This window comes from Neovison vison, chromosome 1 (assembly GCF_020171115.1).
Source record: "Neovison vison isolate M4711 chromosome 1, ASM_NN_V1, whole genome shotgun sequence".
Classification (NCBI taxonomy): Eukaryota; Metazoa; Chordata; class Mammalia; order Carnivora; family Mustelidae; genus Neogale; species Neogale vison.
The window spans coordinates 7,590,772-7,606,836 of NC_058091.1; the positions used below are offsets into that span (position 1 = coordinate 7,590,772).

Sequence of the window (16,065 nt, forward strand, 5' to 3'; positions counted from 1 at the left end):
ACTTTTAATGCTATTCCTATCAAAATTCCACCGGTATTCTTCAAAGAGCTGGAGCAAATAACCCAGAAATTTGTATGGAATCAGAAAAGACCCTGAATTGCTAAGGAAATGTTGAAAAACAAAAATAAAGCTGGGGGCATCACGTTACCTGATTTCAAGATTTATTACAAAGCTGTGATCTCCAAGACAGCATGGTACTGGCATAAAAACAGACACATAGATGAGTGGAACAGAGTAGAGAGCCTCAACTCTATGGCCAAATAATCTTCTACAAAACAGATATAGACCCTCAAATCTATGGTCAAATAATCTTCTACAAAACAGGAAAAAATATACAGTGGAAAAAAGACAGTCTCTTCAATAAATGGTGCTGGGAAAACTGGGCAGCTATATGTAGAAGAATGAAACTCGACCATTCTCTTACACCGTACACAAAGATCAACTCAAAATGGATAAAAGACCTCAATGTGAGACATGAATCCATCAGAATCCTAGAGGAGAACATACGCAGTAATCTCTTCGATATCAGCCACAGCAACTTCTTTCAAGATATGTCTCCAAAGGCAAAGGAAACAAAAGCGAAGATGAACTTTTGGGACTTCATCAAAATCAAAAGCTTCTGCACAGCAAAAGAAACAGTCAAGAAAACAAAGAGGCAACCCAAGGAATGGGAGAAGATATTTGCAAATGACAGTACAGACAAAAGGTTGATATCCAGGATCTATAAAGAACTCCTCAAACTCAACACACACAAAACAGACAATCATATCAAAAAATGGGCAGAAGGATATGGACAGACACTTCTCCAATCAAGAAATACAAATGGCTATCAGACACATGAAAAAATGTTCATCATTACTAGCCATCAGGGAGATTCAAATTAAAACTACATTGAGATATCACCTTACACCAGTTAGAATGGCCAAAATTAGTAAGACAGGAAACAACATGTGTTGGAGAGGATGTGGAGAAAGGGGAACCCTCTTACACTGTTGGTGGGAATGCAAGTTGGTGCAGTCTCTTTGGAGAACAGTGTGGAGATTCCTCAAGAAATTAAAAATAGAACTTCCCTATGACCCTGCCATTGCACTCCTGGGTATTTACTCCAAAGATACAGATGTAGTGAAAAGAAGGGCCATCTGTACCCCAATGTTTATAGCAGCAATGGCCACGGTCGCCAAACTGTGGAAAGAACCAAGATGCCCTTCAATGGACAAATGGATAAGGAAGATGTGGTCCATATACACTATGGAGTATTATGCCTCCATCAGAAAGGATGAATACCCAACTTTTGTAGCAACCTGGACAGGACTGGAAGAGATTATGCTGAGTGAAATAAGTCAAGCAAAGAGAGTCAGTTATCATATGGTTTCACTTATTTGTGGAGCATAACAAAAAGCATGGAGGACATGGGGTGTTAGAGAGAAGGGGGTTGGGGTAAATTGGAAGGGGAGGTGAATCATGAGAGACTATGGACTCTGAAAAACAATCTGAGGGGTGTGAAGTGGCGGGGGGGGTGGGAAATTGGGGTACCAGGTGGTGGGTATTAGAGAGGGCTCGGATTGCATGGAGCACTGGGTGTGGTGAAAAAATAATGATACTGTTACGCTGAAAATAAATAAATTTAAAAAAAATTATTTATAAAAAAAAAGATGGGTCTGAGAAGTGCTGCTTGTTTGTCTGTTTTACTCAGTTTGGGATTAATTGAAATTAGTGTTAGGTATGCCCTTTGATTAGGGCATGTACATCTGTGTCCAAATTCCCACATCATAAGCAACTGAGAGGTTACAAATGCTGTTATCCTCAGAATTATGGAAATGAACATATCAACTAGATTCACTCTCTCTTTGAAGAAAGCAGTCCAGCCCAGTTCACTCTTTCCTGGATTTTGGAGAGGTTAAACACCCATGAAAGTTTTAATTGCATTTAGATATTAATCGGGTGTTTGCCTTGGCAAACAAAACTGTGTGAGGGTCCTTAGGTGCTAGAACAAAGAGCTCTGAATCCTGAAGGCCCAAGCGTGAAGCTGCATGTTCAGCCTGACTTAGGATCCTAAGGCCAAACCAACACTCTGCATTTAATTTTACATTAAGAAACAAAACAATCTTTAAAGACAAGTGTTGTCTGTGAGGAAGGAAACTGAGTACTTAACTGTCTGGGTGTTTTAACCCTAAGAGACTCTTAATCTCAGGAAACAAACTGAGGGTTGCTGGAGTGGGAGGGGGGTGGGAGGGATGAGTTGGCTGGATGATGGACATTGGGGAGGGTAAGGGCCATGGTGAGTGCTGTGAAGTGTGTAAGCCTGATGATTCACACACCTGTACCCCTTGGGCGAATAATACATTACATGTTAATTAAAAAAAAAAAAGAGTTTCCCTGTGGCTTTCCAAATTAAGTCTGCAAAGTCTACCTGGTTGCCTTCGCGGTTCAGTGTCAAGCATGTGTCTTGTATTTCGAAGCACAGGGCCTTTTGTGACACCCACAGCTACTAACGTGGGCATGGATGCCGAGCATGCGCGAGGAGAGAGAAGGTGCAACAACAGGAGGAAGGCGCCCGCCTGGCCAAGGTCTCCTGACCTCATGCCCATCTGACTCTGACTTCCGTACTTCAAAGAAATAAGCACAAGATCCTCATTTTGTAAGGAAGAGAACCAATAAAGGTAAACAAAATGAAAGACGTCATTGATGAAGGAAGCCCAAAGGGAATTCCCACCAGCCCTCCTACAGCCAGCCTCAGCAGGAAGGTCACTACAGTGGGCTGATTGAGGAGTGACCTCCTCTGCTGGCCTCAGCCCCATCCCTGCTTGGAAAGTAACCACCTGGCTGTGGATCTCAGTAAGTGGCCACCAATGGAGCTGTGTGCAGGGTCCCAGGGGCAAAGCATTAAGGGAAGAAAGGAGCTATGGTGCACTTCAGGGCTGTCTCTGCAGGTGGGGAGAATTGAACACCTGCTCTGTGGGAATGGGGTGACCTACTCCAGAAGACAGAAGAGGCCAAGGTCAAAGAAAATCATATTCAAACCTCTGAAGTTCTGTGTCAGAGAGTTTTAACTTAACTTACCTGACCTTAAAAGGGAGCAAATGTCCATGTGTGTGGAAGATTCTGGAAGACAAGCTCTGATACAATATGAGGAAGATCTTTCCACCAATCTGTAATATCCCATAATGGACCAGGCTCACGTGACATAGGAAGCATTTGCGTGAAACTATTTGGAACAGATGTCTCTGAGGAATGTAAGCACAGTGCTGTTCTGATGTCCTCTGGGTCCTTTTCACCTGGATATTGTGGGTCAAGGCAGATCTTTTGCCACTATGCTTAGCCACAGGGCCTATCCCTAATCAGCTGGCAGTGATGAGCAGCAGGGAACTGCAGAAGACCCCAGCGAGTACAAAATGAGGTGGGGCACAAGGAGGAGAAAACTAAGGGAGAAGGGGGTAGAACGGGGTTGGGAGGAGGTCTCATAAGTGACTATGGACCATTGTGAGCCACTGTGCTGAGTAGCCCTGTGTGTTCCTTCTCATCAGCTCTCTGATGTGGGTACAGTCACTAGTTTACAAATTAGGAGAGTGCCCAGATGACATGGATGCTCTAGGGCAAGGCTGGACCACAGTCTAGGCTACATGGACTTGCCCCTCCTGGCCCCGCCTGGCCTCCTGTCATTATCCCCATGAACCACAGGGTACACAACACACATCACTGTGAGACAATCTTTCTTTAGCCATTCTTGTCTCAGGTAGACACCAACATACCCAAGGGGCAGAGGTGACCCAAAACCACATCCTGCTTTTTCACTGTATCTAGTGTCAAAGCCATCCTGCATAGCATGGGACCAAAGAAACCCCCTCTCCCTTGCTAATGGGTCACTAGCTTCTGCCCTGTCAACTTCCAAGGATCCTGGCTTGCTGCTGGGTAAGAGTTTAACTGAACACCTGAACCAGTTCTTGTCCTCTAGTGGGGAGAGCTGAGAAAGTTAGTGTAGACACAAGCAGCCTTCCTCCAGAAGATAGCAGCCTGGGGACAATATTTATTTACATTGCAAAGGAACCTGTTAAAAGATTGAGAAATACTTATGGTATTAATTACAATAATCATCAGATTATGTGGATTAGATGATCAGTCACCATAGGATCAGATTAGCCCCTTATCATACTTGTAAGTATAGCACCAACTCCCCACCTCCTCCCACCACAAATGGAAGTGATAGTGCACAAGAGACCAGATTCAAATTGTAACTCTGAGTGAGTTGTATCTTATACCACCCCCATGCCCTCATTCTGTAGTTTCTCTCATCTAGTTGTTCAACTGTTTATGGCTTTGCTGAGGAGTCTAGTCTGTCACCTGCCAAGGATGGATGTTACAGCAGCCATGCTGTGGGCTTTGCCCCTATGTTTGTAGTCAATGGAAAATTGTTGATGGCAGGCAAACGACTGCTGTAAGGGATATGAGCTTTTACCTTCTCCTTATCTGATTGCTTACTCTAAGTAATTCATAGTGAATTTCAATACCCTTTCTCCTTGGCACTCATTTTTGCCTCTCACCTGGTGCCCTCTTGCTCACAGCATGAAGACCTGGTGTCTTGAAATGGATCATGTCAATGAGTCAAATCCAGGATGCAAGTATTTGTAAAATGTGCTAGTAAGTGGCAGTCAGGACCACCTCTGGGTTCCTGGGATTGGAGTCAAGTGTCATGACCTTGGTCACTTTTGAAGAGCTCACTCTACTCTATCGGCATTTCTGGTGAATGAGGGGAGGCAGAGGAAGGGAGCACCCCAGCATCAGGGTCTGACTCCTCCTCAACTGGCTAGCCGACACTGAGGAATTCCTATTCTGCTCTGATCCCCAATGTTCTTGACTGTGAAAAAGGAGCATTCACATCAGCACCCAGGGATGTTCTTCAGATTACAGGAAAAAAGTCACATGAACACAACACCTCAAAGACAGTGTGGAGCAGGACACATGCTCCAGAGACGGAGCTCCCTCTTCCCCCTCTTCCCTGCCATGCTTGCAGCCATGGGCAGTGGTGCTCATTAAGTCCACCTCTGGTTTCCATCATCAGTTCCCTGGGGTCAGAGAAGAGGCTGGAGGTGGAGGTTGTGGTGCTAAAACCAAAGCCACAGCTGGCCATGTTTGACTCCTAGGAGAAACCACAGACCACCTCAATCTCTTCATGTCAGCCACTGCAATGGTACAGACCTCTATCATGTGATGGGCATCAAAGAGGAAGGGGCCCTGGTTCTGGTCATCCTGGAGGGGACAACAAAGTCCAACAGGTAGAGATTGTACAGAGACAGGCACCAGTGTTATCTAAGATGGAACTTTCCCATTAGCTAGAAATGTTGAGACAATGAAGCTGGCAGCCTCCAAGTTCAAATGGCTGTGTGTGTTGAAGATCTTACTGAGGGATCCATACATTTGACAGAGGTTGGTATAGGTGGTAACTGGTCCCTGCTGATTCTTCCTAGCTAGGGGGATTAACGTTCATGGTGTTCAGTATCTTTGTTCAGATGACTAGATCACACTGCAGGGATGCAGAGAGCAACTTTTAATGCAATATTGTGTTCATGGAGTTCTGACATTCCTTTAAGATGATTTTAAGAGACATTTAGGAGATGAACATGATTTGAAGTTAACAAAAGAATGACCAAATACTTAAAAGAGAGACAAGATGCCCACAGGGATCATTTTAAAAAGCCCTAACCTATTCCTGGGACTCTAGAAAGAGCAGGCTTTACCTGAGACTCTTGATGTTCATGCTCATTGGTATTCCAGGCTTGCCAGCTGCTCCAGCACCCAGTCAGTTTATGGGAAGCAGAAAGAAAACCCTGGGAGGAAACTCACCACTGAGTCTTTGGGCCTAGAGGTCCGTAGTCAGTTGGCTTTCTTTCTACTGTTGCAACTCTTACTACTGGTTCATGAACAGTAGCCAGGGATTTTTGTTGTACTCGGTGGGAAGAATAAAGAAAAGTGGCACCTCCTCCATTTTCCCTAGAAGCAAAAGTTAAATATGTACTTTTCTTGTTTAACATTGTCTTATCTTTTTGCTGGTTGGTACTATTTTGTTATCTTCCCTTTAGTCTATCAACAATTTTTAATTTTTATTTGAAAACGATCTCTGCATCTAGGGAGTTCCTCAGGCATGGACTGGAACGCGTTTCAGATTCATGGCCACATGAAGCCACAAACCTCATCTTGCATAAATGCTTCCGGCACCTGCAATGGCCACAGAATGAGCCACAGCTTTCCAGAAGTCTGGAAATCTCCCGAAGGTGAGATTCCTATTCTCTGCATCCTACCCCTGGCCTTGGTTAGTCATGATACAACCAGAAATGTCATCCATTCTTGTTAGTTTTGTTCTGTTTTCTACTGAATAGTCAGTGGGTATAATTGCTGATGAGCTTTGTCGTTATACCTTTTGTGCCAGAAATATACTCCCCCAAACCCTTGGATCTACAGAGTTTAACCTACTCACCTAGCCAGTGGCAAACTGGGGCCAGCAGAGGTAGTGATCTTCCTGGCCTGATGTCACTCAGCTGAGTGCCCTTGTGAGCCAATGAAGGTGCAACAGATGTTGACAGGGGCCCAACAGGCACCTGCTTCTTGCTTTTTCAAGAAAACCAAGACTTTCAAAGCTGCAGCAAGGAAGACGATCCTGAGGAGCCACTATTTTTAGACCTAGGCTATCATACCCACTGACTGTTCAACAGAAGAAAAGGAAGAAAGAAAACTGGATTAAATTTCTGGTATTTTAAATTGAAGATCTGTTAACAGGCCACCTTTTCTATGGGGCAGCTTCCCTCTATAGTAAGGATCCTTTTGCACTCCAGGAAAGATGGGCTGCTTGTCTTGTGTTTGGATGCACCCAACCCCATTCTAAACCACAGGTAGAGATATCTAGGACCAAAGAAGAATGAAGATACTCTGGCTGGCTTTCGCACTTGACCTGCACGTGCAGTGAACATTTTCTTCCTTCCTCACCAGTGGGTCAGGGGACGGACACCTAAGGGTTGAAAAGCAAGAATGCCAGATCGGCATTCTTTAAAATCTTTAAATAAGCAGAATTATAAAATCTGGGGGGAAAAAATCAAAACAGGCAGCCACAGCATGGGATCCCTAGTGTACTCGCTGTTGTTTGTAGAATGAGGCCCGGGGCAGAATTTGCAAACCGCTTTGCAGACAAGAGCTCTGACCCAAGACCATGATTCACATTACACTAGGCAAATGCGTGTCCGTTCTCTGTAGCACCTTAGAGAGAAAGTTGGCTGTGTGGGTGAGATACGAATATATTAATTTCCTGGACACTGAGTTGACTAGGGAAAGATTAACAGGTCTGCGATACGTGAGCATTCTCTGATTTCTCCCCGAGTGATACAGAGGAGGGATTGTTTGTGGTGCAGGTATGAGGTAACACAAATTTGCCGAGAGTGATGTTACGACAAACACAACATCTGGCCTTCTGCTTGCTCGGGGCGTTTCGGGAGAGCAGCAGGACGCACGCCCCCCGGAGGAGGGCATGGTTGGAAATTAGCCTGAGCAAGGAAAGGTCTGGATCAAAGGCTGGGCACTTTCTGAAGTCAGCTCCCTCCCACCGTTTGACTCTTGTGCTGAGCTGGCCGCAGCCTGGGTCAGGACACTCAGCAGCCCAGGGAAAAGCGTCAGGGCTTCTCCTGTCTCCAGTAATAATGCCAACTGTGGATGACATTCTAGAGCACATCGGGGAATTTAACTTCTTCCAGAAACAGACATTTTTCCTCTTAGCTCTACTCTCTGCAGCGTTCACCCCCGTCTACGTGGGCATCGTCTTCCTGGCTTTCACCCCGGATCACCGCTGCCTGAGCCCCGGGGTGGCCGAGCTGAGCCGGCGATGCGGCTGGAGCCTGGCGGAGGAGCTGAACTACACGGTGCCCGGCCCGGGGGCCGCCGGCGAGAACTTCCCCGACCAGTGCCACGGCTATGAAGTGGACTGGAACCGGACCGGCCTCAGCTGCGTGGACCCGCTGGCCGGCCTGGCCGCCAATAGGAGTCACCTGCCGCTGGAGCCCTGTCGGCACGGCTGGGTGTACGACACGCCCGGCTCGTCCATCGTGACCGAGGTAAGCGAGAGCAAGCTTTGCATTAGGAAAAAGCTTTTCTTAAGGAAGAGGCTGGTAGGGCCTGGTTCTTACAATGTCTGGACACGCTCTTTAGACTCAGAGGATCTTATAAAATCCTAGTTTCCAACAAAAACATGCAGCCTCTTATTTGCCTGGCCTATAGGTGAGGTAGTTAAATTTCATCAAATTCTGACAATAATGATTCCAGAGTATGCAAGTTTCAGGGGTAAGAAACAAGGAAAAGCAAGCAGAATTCCTGGAAATAATTCCAGGGAAAGGAAAATTGTCAAGCCTCCTCTTTTGTTTCTGGAAGCCCTCCGTTCTGGCAGCTGTACAACAGATGGACAGGTGAGCACTCGTGGAATTCACCTGAAAGTTGCCTCACTGAGACAGGAGATGTTCTTCCCTTGATGGCTGTTTTGCTCTCTTTGATTTGCTCAAAACATTTGCATAAAACCATCAAGGGCTGGAGCTTTTGCTAAGGCACTAATTCCTTTATTAAAAACTCCAGTTGACATTAGCATCTCATTATGAAGCCTCTCATTTTAATAAATATAGAGAAAACAGCCAAAAAAGCGGAGGCCTGCTTTTATTGGAGACAAAGCAAAATGGGAGGGTACAATTATTCTAAAAATCCAGAGACAGCCAGCTGCCTGGCTTAATTTAAACAGAGCGCTTGGATAATGAGAAGACGTTCTGTCTGAACAGACTTTCAGGCAGAGCAGCTTCTCTTCAGGGGTGCAACGGTCACATGAAACCATAGGCCTGGGTCCGAGACGTAACACCGTATAATTTAAAGAGGCTTTACAGCAGGGCTTAATCTCATCCCTTTGTGCAGAGATGAGGAAGCTGAGGCCCAGAACAGAGAAAACTTCTGCCCAAGGCCACAGAGTGCGAGCTAGCAGTTCGCTCTAGAAATCGGATCCCCCCACTTCCGGCCCAGCACCTGTTCTCCCTTCAACGTTGCTTCTTGTTCCAAATGAGAGCAAATGTAAGAGCCTGAGAAGACGCTTCTGCTTCCCCCTGCCATTAAAGAGACAGTGAAGGGAAGCTGAACAGCCCAGCTTCCTCGGGGCAGTCTCTATATCCACTTTACACACCCATTTGCTTCTGGGTATTAAAGTTAGGAAGGGAAGGTGTGGGGCACCTGGGTGGCTCAGTCGGCTAAGCCTCTGCCTTCCGCTCGGGTCAGGAGCCCGGGGTCGTGGGAGGGAGCTTGCTTTGGGCTCCCTGCTCAGTGGGGATCCTGCTTATCCCTCCGCCCCCTCCCGCCTCTCTCTCTCAAATAAATAAATAAAATCTTTTTTAAAAAGAAAGGGAAAGTGGAGTATTCACCTGGTTTCAGATGATTTAGCCAACAGAATTTGGCTTAACGACACACGTCCAGAGGGAATGCTGGATAAATTGTGGGACAAATCTTCAGATTTGTCTGAAGAAAATTCTTATAAGCAAGAGAAGAGTTCTTGGCTTTCTGCCATGCCATGCAGCAGGAATATTCAGTGAGTTCTCGGGGCTGAGTTGTATCTAACAGGACTTTGTTTTCTCTGCTGACCCGGGAAACCTCTCACCCCTCTGCAGTTTAACCTAGTGTGTGCCAATTCCTGGATGCTGGACCTGTTTCAGTCGGCTGTGAATGTAGGATTTTTTATCGGTTCTGTGGGTATCGGCTACCTCGCAGACAGGTAGGTGCCCCGGGAACGTGGTGGAATTTTGAGTCGTCCACTGGGATTCACCTGGCCCTGCTTGAATAGAATCCTTTCCCCAAGCACGAAGACCGCAGTTTCCTGGCCTTGTGTCAGTCATCTTGACAATTTGCAGTTTCTTCTCCTGCTTCCATCAGCACAACGGATGAGAGTATTTTCTAATTCCCTGGGGCCGTAGAGAACTATTTCTATCCTAGGCAGCAGTTTTTCCTTGTGGGTTATTCAGAGTCCTAGGATCAGAAGGGAAAGTCATCGATGACTCGATCCTTTTTGTGACTCCCAGTTCATTGACCTCATCATCATCGCCCCCATCTGTGAGCCTGTGGGGTCCCTGAGCTCTCTCTACGCTGCCTGCTGCTTCTATACCCAGAGCCAGTATAGACTCTCCCTGTGGGGGTCCCTGCCTGGCCCTTGGCATTGCAGGAGTCCTGAACTGGGGCCCGGGCTCCAGATGTAATTACAGGTGTGGAACCCAGACACAATCTGGTAAAAGGGAAACTGGGTTCATCTACAGTGACAGATGTAAATATCCACACCCACAACGTCAGTGTCCCTGAAGAAAGATGAGAAAAGACCTCCCTGTGTAGAACATACAGCAAATGGTCCTCTTAAATGTTCTGTGTCTTCAGGGAGCTAGTTTCAGTGAGTCATGTGAATCTATTTGTGCCTTTATGTCTTACTTTTTCATCACTTTGTAATCCCAGATTCACTGTGCTGAAAGTTCCTTATAACAGGTATCTTTCCCAGGTTGATGGCCAATTAGATATTTTGAGGAAAAGGGAAAAGAACAGAAAAATTTGCTTTGTAGTTGATACTTTAGCACTCATAATACTATTTATTGGGTGTTGTCCATGTGCCAGGCACCATGCTCAACTGTTTGGACAGTATCATTTTCTTTAATAACCAGTCACCCAGGAGCTCGTGATATAGAACTATAGAATAAATATATATAGTCTAATATGTTTAATAAATTTATATTTATTACAAGATAAATTTTCATTTATTACAAAATATAAATAAACATTTAATTCTAAAATAAAAGGCAAATACACTTTATGCTTGTTGCTCTCCCCAACTATATCTGTGATGCAAATAAACCCAAACCTATGAGCATTATATTAAATGTAAATCGAATATTTTCTTTGACTGCGCTGTATTTTTAGGCTGGAGGAAAACTTGCAAATGAGTTAAAGGTTAATAACAATAGCTTAATCTATGCTCTCCCAGGAGCATCTGCAGTTTCACAACCTGCTCACCTCACCACCCACCTACCACTTCTGTGGCAGCAGGATGCCGTTGAGGCCACTGGGCCTCAGGGCAGCTCCATCCTTCATGTACTACATGACACTTCTTTACTTCTTTAACTGTCTGTTTAGCCTTCCTTCAAGGGTTCTCCTGGGACTTTGTGTGGGAGACTTGTGAGGTAAAGGGGAAGGTCATTGGTTTTTATTTTTATTGCCCTACAAGTGAGGTCTGTGGTTTGGAGATGACTCTGTAAGTTAGGAGAGCTGCCGGCAAGGGGCAGTCCAGAGTCTGCCTTGCTCCACAGTGTCTGGCCCGTTGGATCCTCACCCCCTCTCCTCTCCCGCATTCCCTGCAAGGCGAAGATACTAACACTTAGCTGCCAGGATGGAAGTGAGCAAATAGGTGACTGAGCCTCATGGCTGGTTAAATAAATGAGTTAATTATTCTCATCCCACTCAAGGAGTAGGAGACCGGTTATAATTCCCCACTGACAGTGCATTCCTGATTTATAAACCTCAGTCAATTATCCACCCTCTTGGATGACCTCATTACTTTGTTCCTATTGTTGAAATATCCTATGCAAAGCTGATGATTCATTATCCTTCCCCAAAAAACAATATCCAAAACTCCGTTTCTTTTTCTTAAATTGTCTGAAGTTTGGGTGGTTGTTGCCTCTTCTTTTCTCTTCTACTTGGGTATGCATGTGAGAGTGGGCAACAAGACAACAGCCAGAGGGAGAAAAAGAAAGATCAAGTTATCTTTTGCATACTTAATGCCTATTTCTGGACAATATTCAGATTTTTTATTAATGTATAATGTATTGTTAGTCCCAGGGGTACAGGTCTGTGAATCGCCAGGTTTACACACTTCATAGCACTCACCAAAGCACATACCCTCCCAATGTCCATAATCCCACCCCCCTCCAATATTCAGATTTTATACAAGGGGTAAGAATCTCATGGAAGCTCATTTTATGCTACAGATTAAACTAATATTAAACAAAACAGATTGTCTTTTATGATGTTTTCAAAACATATGAACAGTGATTAAGGTACATTTAAGAGGAAAACCAGAAGGATATTATGAAAAGGTTGTAAATAAGGATCCTGAGGTTTACACCACGTCAACTTTCTGAAAGTCAGTTTGTAAATAGACTGAAGGAAGAAAGAATGGGAATGTGGTAGAGAATCTGAAAATAAGCCTTTTGTAATATATCTCATTGATATCATCATTCAAACTTCCTAAGGAATTTTTTGTAGTATCACCTAACACAAAAAAGTAATCTCTCACAATTCCAGATTTGTTACTCCACTGATCAGTAATTATATGTTCTGTATTTAGTGGCATACCTGTAAAAGTTTAATGCCTGGCCTCCTGAGGGATAAAGCCCTGGTATAGCACTTGCTGATTTCCATGGTGTATATAATCCCACCATGGTAATTTCTAGCTACAAAATTGAGGTCACTGAACACAGGCTTGGCTAGAAATATTCACCATTTTATAGTATTTCCACTGTACAAATACAACAGACAGAGGTAAATAATCTCATGAGCATAGATAATGTTCAAACATGGTAAAATAATTAGGAAACAATGTTTTTGCATATTTATTACACATGTTTTTAACATAATTTACTTAAGTGCATGATAGAATTTTTAACAATGATTCTGTTTAACAATTAGCTGTCAGGTTTTCTGAAAGCCTAATAATCAGCTATCAAGAGCCAGCACCTTCTGTCTATATTTCATGATGGAACTAGATCAGAGCATAATCAGAGTCCCAGAGGGTCATCATCAAACTTACCCAACTATCTGAAATCTTCCAAAATAAGCTCTCCACCACTGACTATGTGCCAGGCACTGTATTAGGCATCCTGATGTGTTCTATGTCATTTAGGATCCTAACAGCCTTTTATTTTTTATTTATTTACTTACCTTTAATTTAATTTTTTTTCAGTGTTCTAAGATTCATTGTTTTTGCACCACTAACAGCCTTTTAAAAATGATATTCTTATCCCCAATTTGCAGATGAGGAAATTCAGTGAAATGAAAGTGGTTCTTCACAATTTTAGTGTGCATATAAACCACTCAGATCTTGTTAGAACTCAGATTCTAATCCAGTGGGTCTAGAATGAGTCCAAGCCTGTGTTTAGCCATTCCCTGGTGATGCTGATAAGCCCTGGGCCACACTGAGTAGTAAGTAGCTAATAGACTTATGAAGGCAGCAGTACTGGAATCCACCCCTCTCCCCTGTTTTATCTCTTTGTTTTTCATTTAATCACTTATGTGGTTCTGCTGTGGGGAGAAGAAGTCTTAAAATGCAATCCCAGATCTCCAAATCTTCTTCCAGCCATTCCATATTTTTGTAATAACATTATGTCCTTATTTGGAACATGTCCCCCACTGAAGTTATTTTTCATCATAGATTTGATTTTCTGAAGGTTTCCATGCTCTAAGTTTGCGATGGTAAATATACTCTCTTATCAGCCACAGGATTTTATTCACCTCAGGAGCATGACTAGTATCGTATGCCCAAGTCAACTTTGGAAGCTAGAGAGCTAGCACCTGAGCAAATGTTTATAAACTCCTAAAGGGTAAAGGAAGGGGTCTGGTGGGAGAAGATGAGAAGAAAGGCTAAAATACTTTGTTGAAATGTGACTTGGGAAGTCTAAATTGAAGGCCAAGGAGGCAAGGGTGCCTAGGTGACTCAATCAGTTAAACTCTAACTCTTGGTTTCAACTCAGGTCATGATATCAGGGTCGTGAGATTGAGACCCACGTTGGGCTCTATGCTCAGAGCAGAGTCTGCTTGTGTCTCTCCCTCTGCTCCTCTCTCTGCTTGCTCTCTCTCTCTCTGTCTCTTAAAAAAAAAATGAAAAAAGGTCAATGAGGCAGATGTTTATAGTAAGAAACCATAAACTGAAAATTAAGAAATGAGTTGCCAAAACAGGGTCTTAAAAATTTATCAATTTACATTAATTACTCGTGAGACTACGTGATCTCTAAATTTCAGATTTAAAACATTCACATCCCAAATAATTGTTAATGATGTTGTGGATTATATTCACATAGTCAGTTAATATTGAAATGGTCACTAGAACAAAGCTCCCTCCAAGCAGAGCAACTAGTAAAAAAATGTTCATCCACCATCAAATGCGCAAAGCAAATGAGATAAAAAGTGACTCTTCAGTTTGAAGTAGATAAGCAAGGATTAAATAAAACACTGGTTTCTATGAAGAATCTTTGAAATATCCATTAATGGCCAATTAGGCCAATTGGAACAAAACAAGGTGGACATGATGACGATATGAACAAGTTGTCCCAAGTCAAGTTTCAGAGACCCTACTTTACAGATAGAAGGCAGGAAATGGGGGAGACCAAGTGTCTAGTTCTTTACATGTAGTATCATCTCACTTAATCCTCTTGTCAGCTAAGTCAGATAGGTCTTTACCAGATGAGGAAATGAAATGTTGAGTAGGGGCGCCTGGGTGGCTCAGTGGGTTAAGCTGCTGCCTTCGATCTCAGGGTCCTGCGATCGAGCCCTGCATCGGGCTCTCTGCTCAGCAGGGGGCCTGCTTCCCTTCCTCTCTCTCTGCCTGCCTCTCTGCCTACTTATGACCTCTCTCTGTCAAATTAATAAATAAAATCTTTAAAAAAAATGTTGAGTAATCGGCCGACGTCCTAGTAAGTAGTAAAGACAAGATTCAACCAGATTTCTAAGTTTTTCCCTTCTCTGTGTCCTGGTACACTCTCCAGGTCCCTCAGCTGATGAAACCCAAGTCCCTCTGACTGAAGGTGTGGTGGAAGCTACCGGCTGGGGTACTTCATGACAAAGACCCCCAACTCCCACCTCACAGCTGACTTCAGAGACCTCTTCCATGGAGATGGGCAAATAACACAAAGTCCAAAAGCAGTGTTGAAAATGGATGGGGGATTACATTAACCACGGAATTTTCTTTTTCCTCAAGTAAAAACTTCTCTTGGGTGGGCAGTTGGTTGAGACTGTTAGTGCAACGGCCCAGATGCTATGATGATGGAAGACCCAGACGGACCCTTAGGGCATTCAGCACTGTGTGGCCTGGAATAATCACCCCCTGCCTGAATACCCTCCACAGTGTGGGACTGAGAAGTTTCGCTAGCCGTGAGGTGAATGGGGCTCGTTGTGAATAGAATTTTCACAGAATGCCCTGGGAAAAGTATTGAAGCGAACTGACCTGAAGTCAGTGATTCTCTTGGTGGGCACCAGTCCGAGCCTCCTGAGTTTGCATAATTCAGAGCTAACCACCCCTTAAGATTTCCATAGCTTCCCTGCCTTTTTCTACAATCCTCATGAATCTAATCTAATTCTGTGTTCTCTCTCTTTCTCTCCCTTGCAGGTTTGGCCGCAAGCTCTGCCTCTTGGTCACGATCCTCATAAATGCTGCATCTGGAGTTCTCATGGCCGTTTCCCCAAACTATACATGGGTGTTAATTTTCCGTTTGATCCAAGGGCTGGTCAGCAAGGCAGGCTGGTTAATAGGCTACATCCAGAGTAAGACTTGCTTGTGGCTGTGGCTGTGGGAATAAAGCCACATTGCTGCCAAAACGCTCAGGAGACAGGAGGGGACCAAAATGGACCCCACCTCAAAAAAATGTTGAGAGATTTTCTTTTTTTCTGTATCAGAGGATCTCTAAAATCTTTTCAGTCAATTCATTCTGCATTCTTCCTCTAAAGAAAGCAATGAAGGCAGAAATGAGGGTAAACGTCATACCACCCAGAATCTAATATAACTTCTTAGGAAAAGGTTTTCTGTACCCTGGGGTGTTACACAGAGAGAAAATCTAGCCTACTATGCCTGAACATAAAGAAAATTCGCAGTGAGAGTTATGATTTACAAGGGACTTTATTGCTTTGCATAAATGGATTCTAGGAAGTCTCTCTTACCTCAAACTATATGCACCATAAGGGAGAATATGAGCTCTGTGGGGAATCTAAGTTCCCCAGCCACTTGTCTGTCCAGGAAACACTTACTATAGCCAGAGTTATACG

At 44.1% G+C, this 16,065-nt stretch overlaps 1 protein-coding gene across 1 annotated transcript in view; it reads left to right on the forward strand.

The window, feature by feature from the left end:
• Nucleotides 1-7,363: 7,363 nt before the first annotated feature.
• SLC22A2 (solute carrier family 22 member 2) overlaps nt 7,364-16,065 on the forward strand; it is a 30,349-nt gene continuing 21,647 nt past the window's right edge. Inside the window, exons 1-3 of the mRNA XM_044242776.1 lie at nt 7,364-8,090; nt 9,669-9,772; nt 15,413-15,567. Coding sequence (XP_044098711.1) covers nt 7,425-8,090; nt 9,669-9,772; nt 15,413-15,567 — 925 coding nt within the window. The 5' untranslated portion in view covers nt 7,364-7,424. The remainder of the gene's footprint in view (nt 8,091-9,668; nt 9,773-15,412; nt 15,568-16,065) is intronic.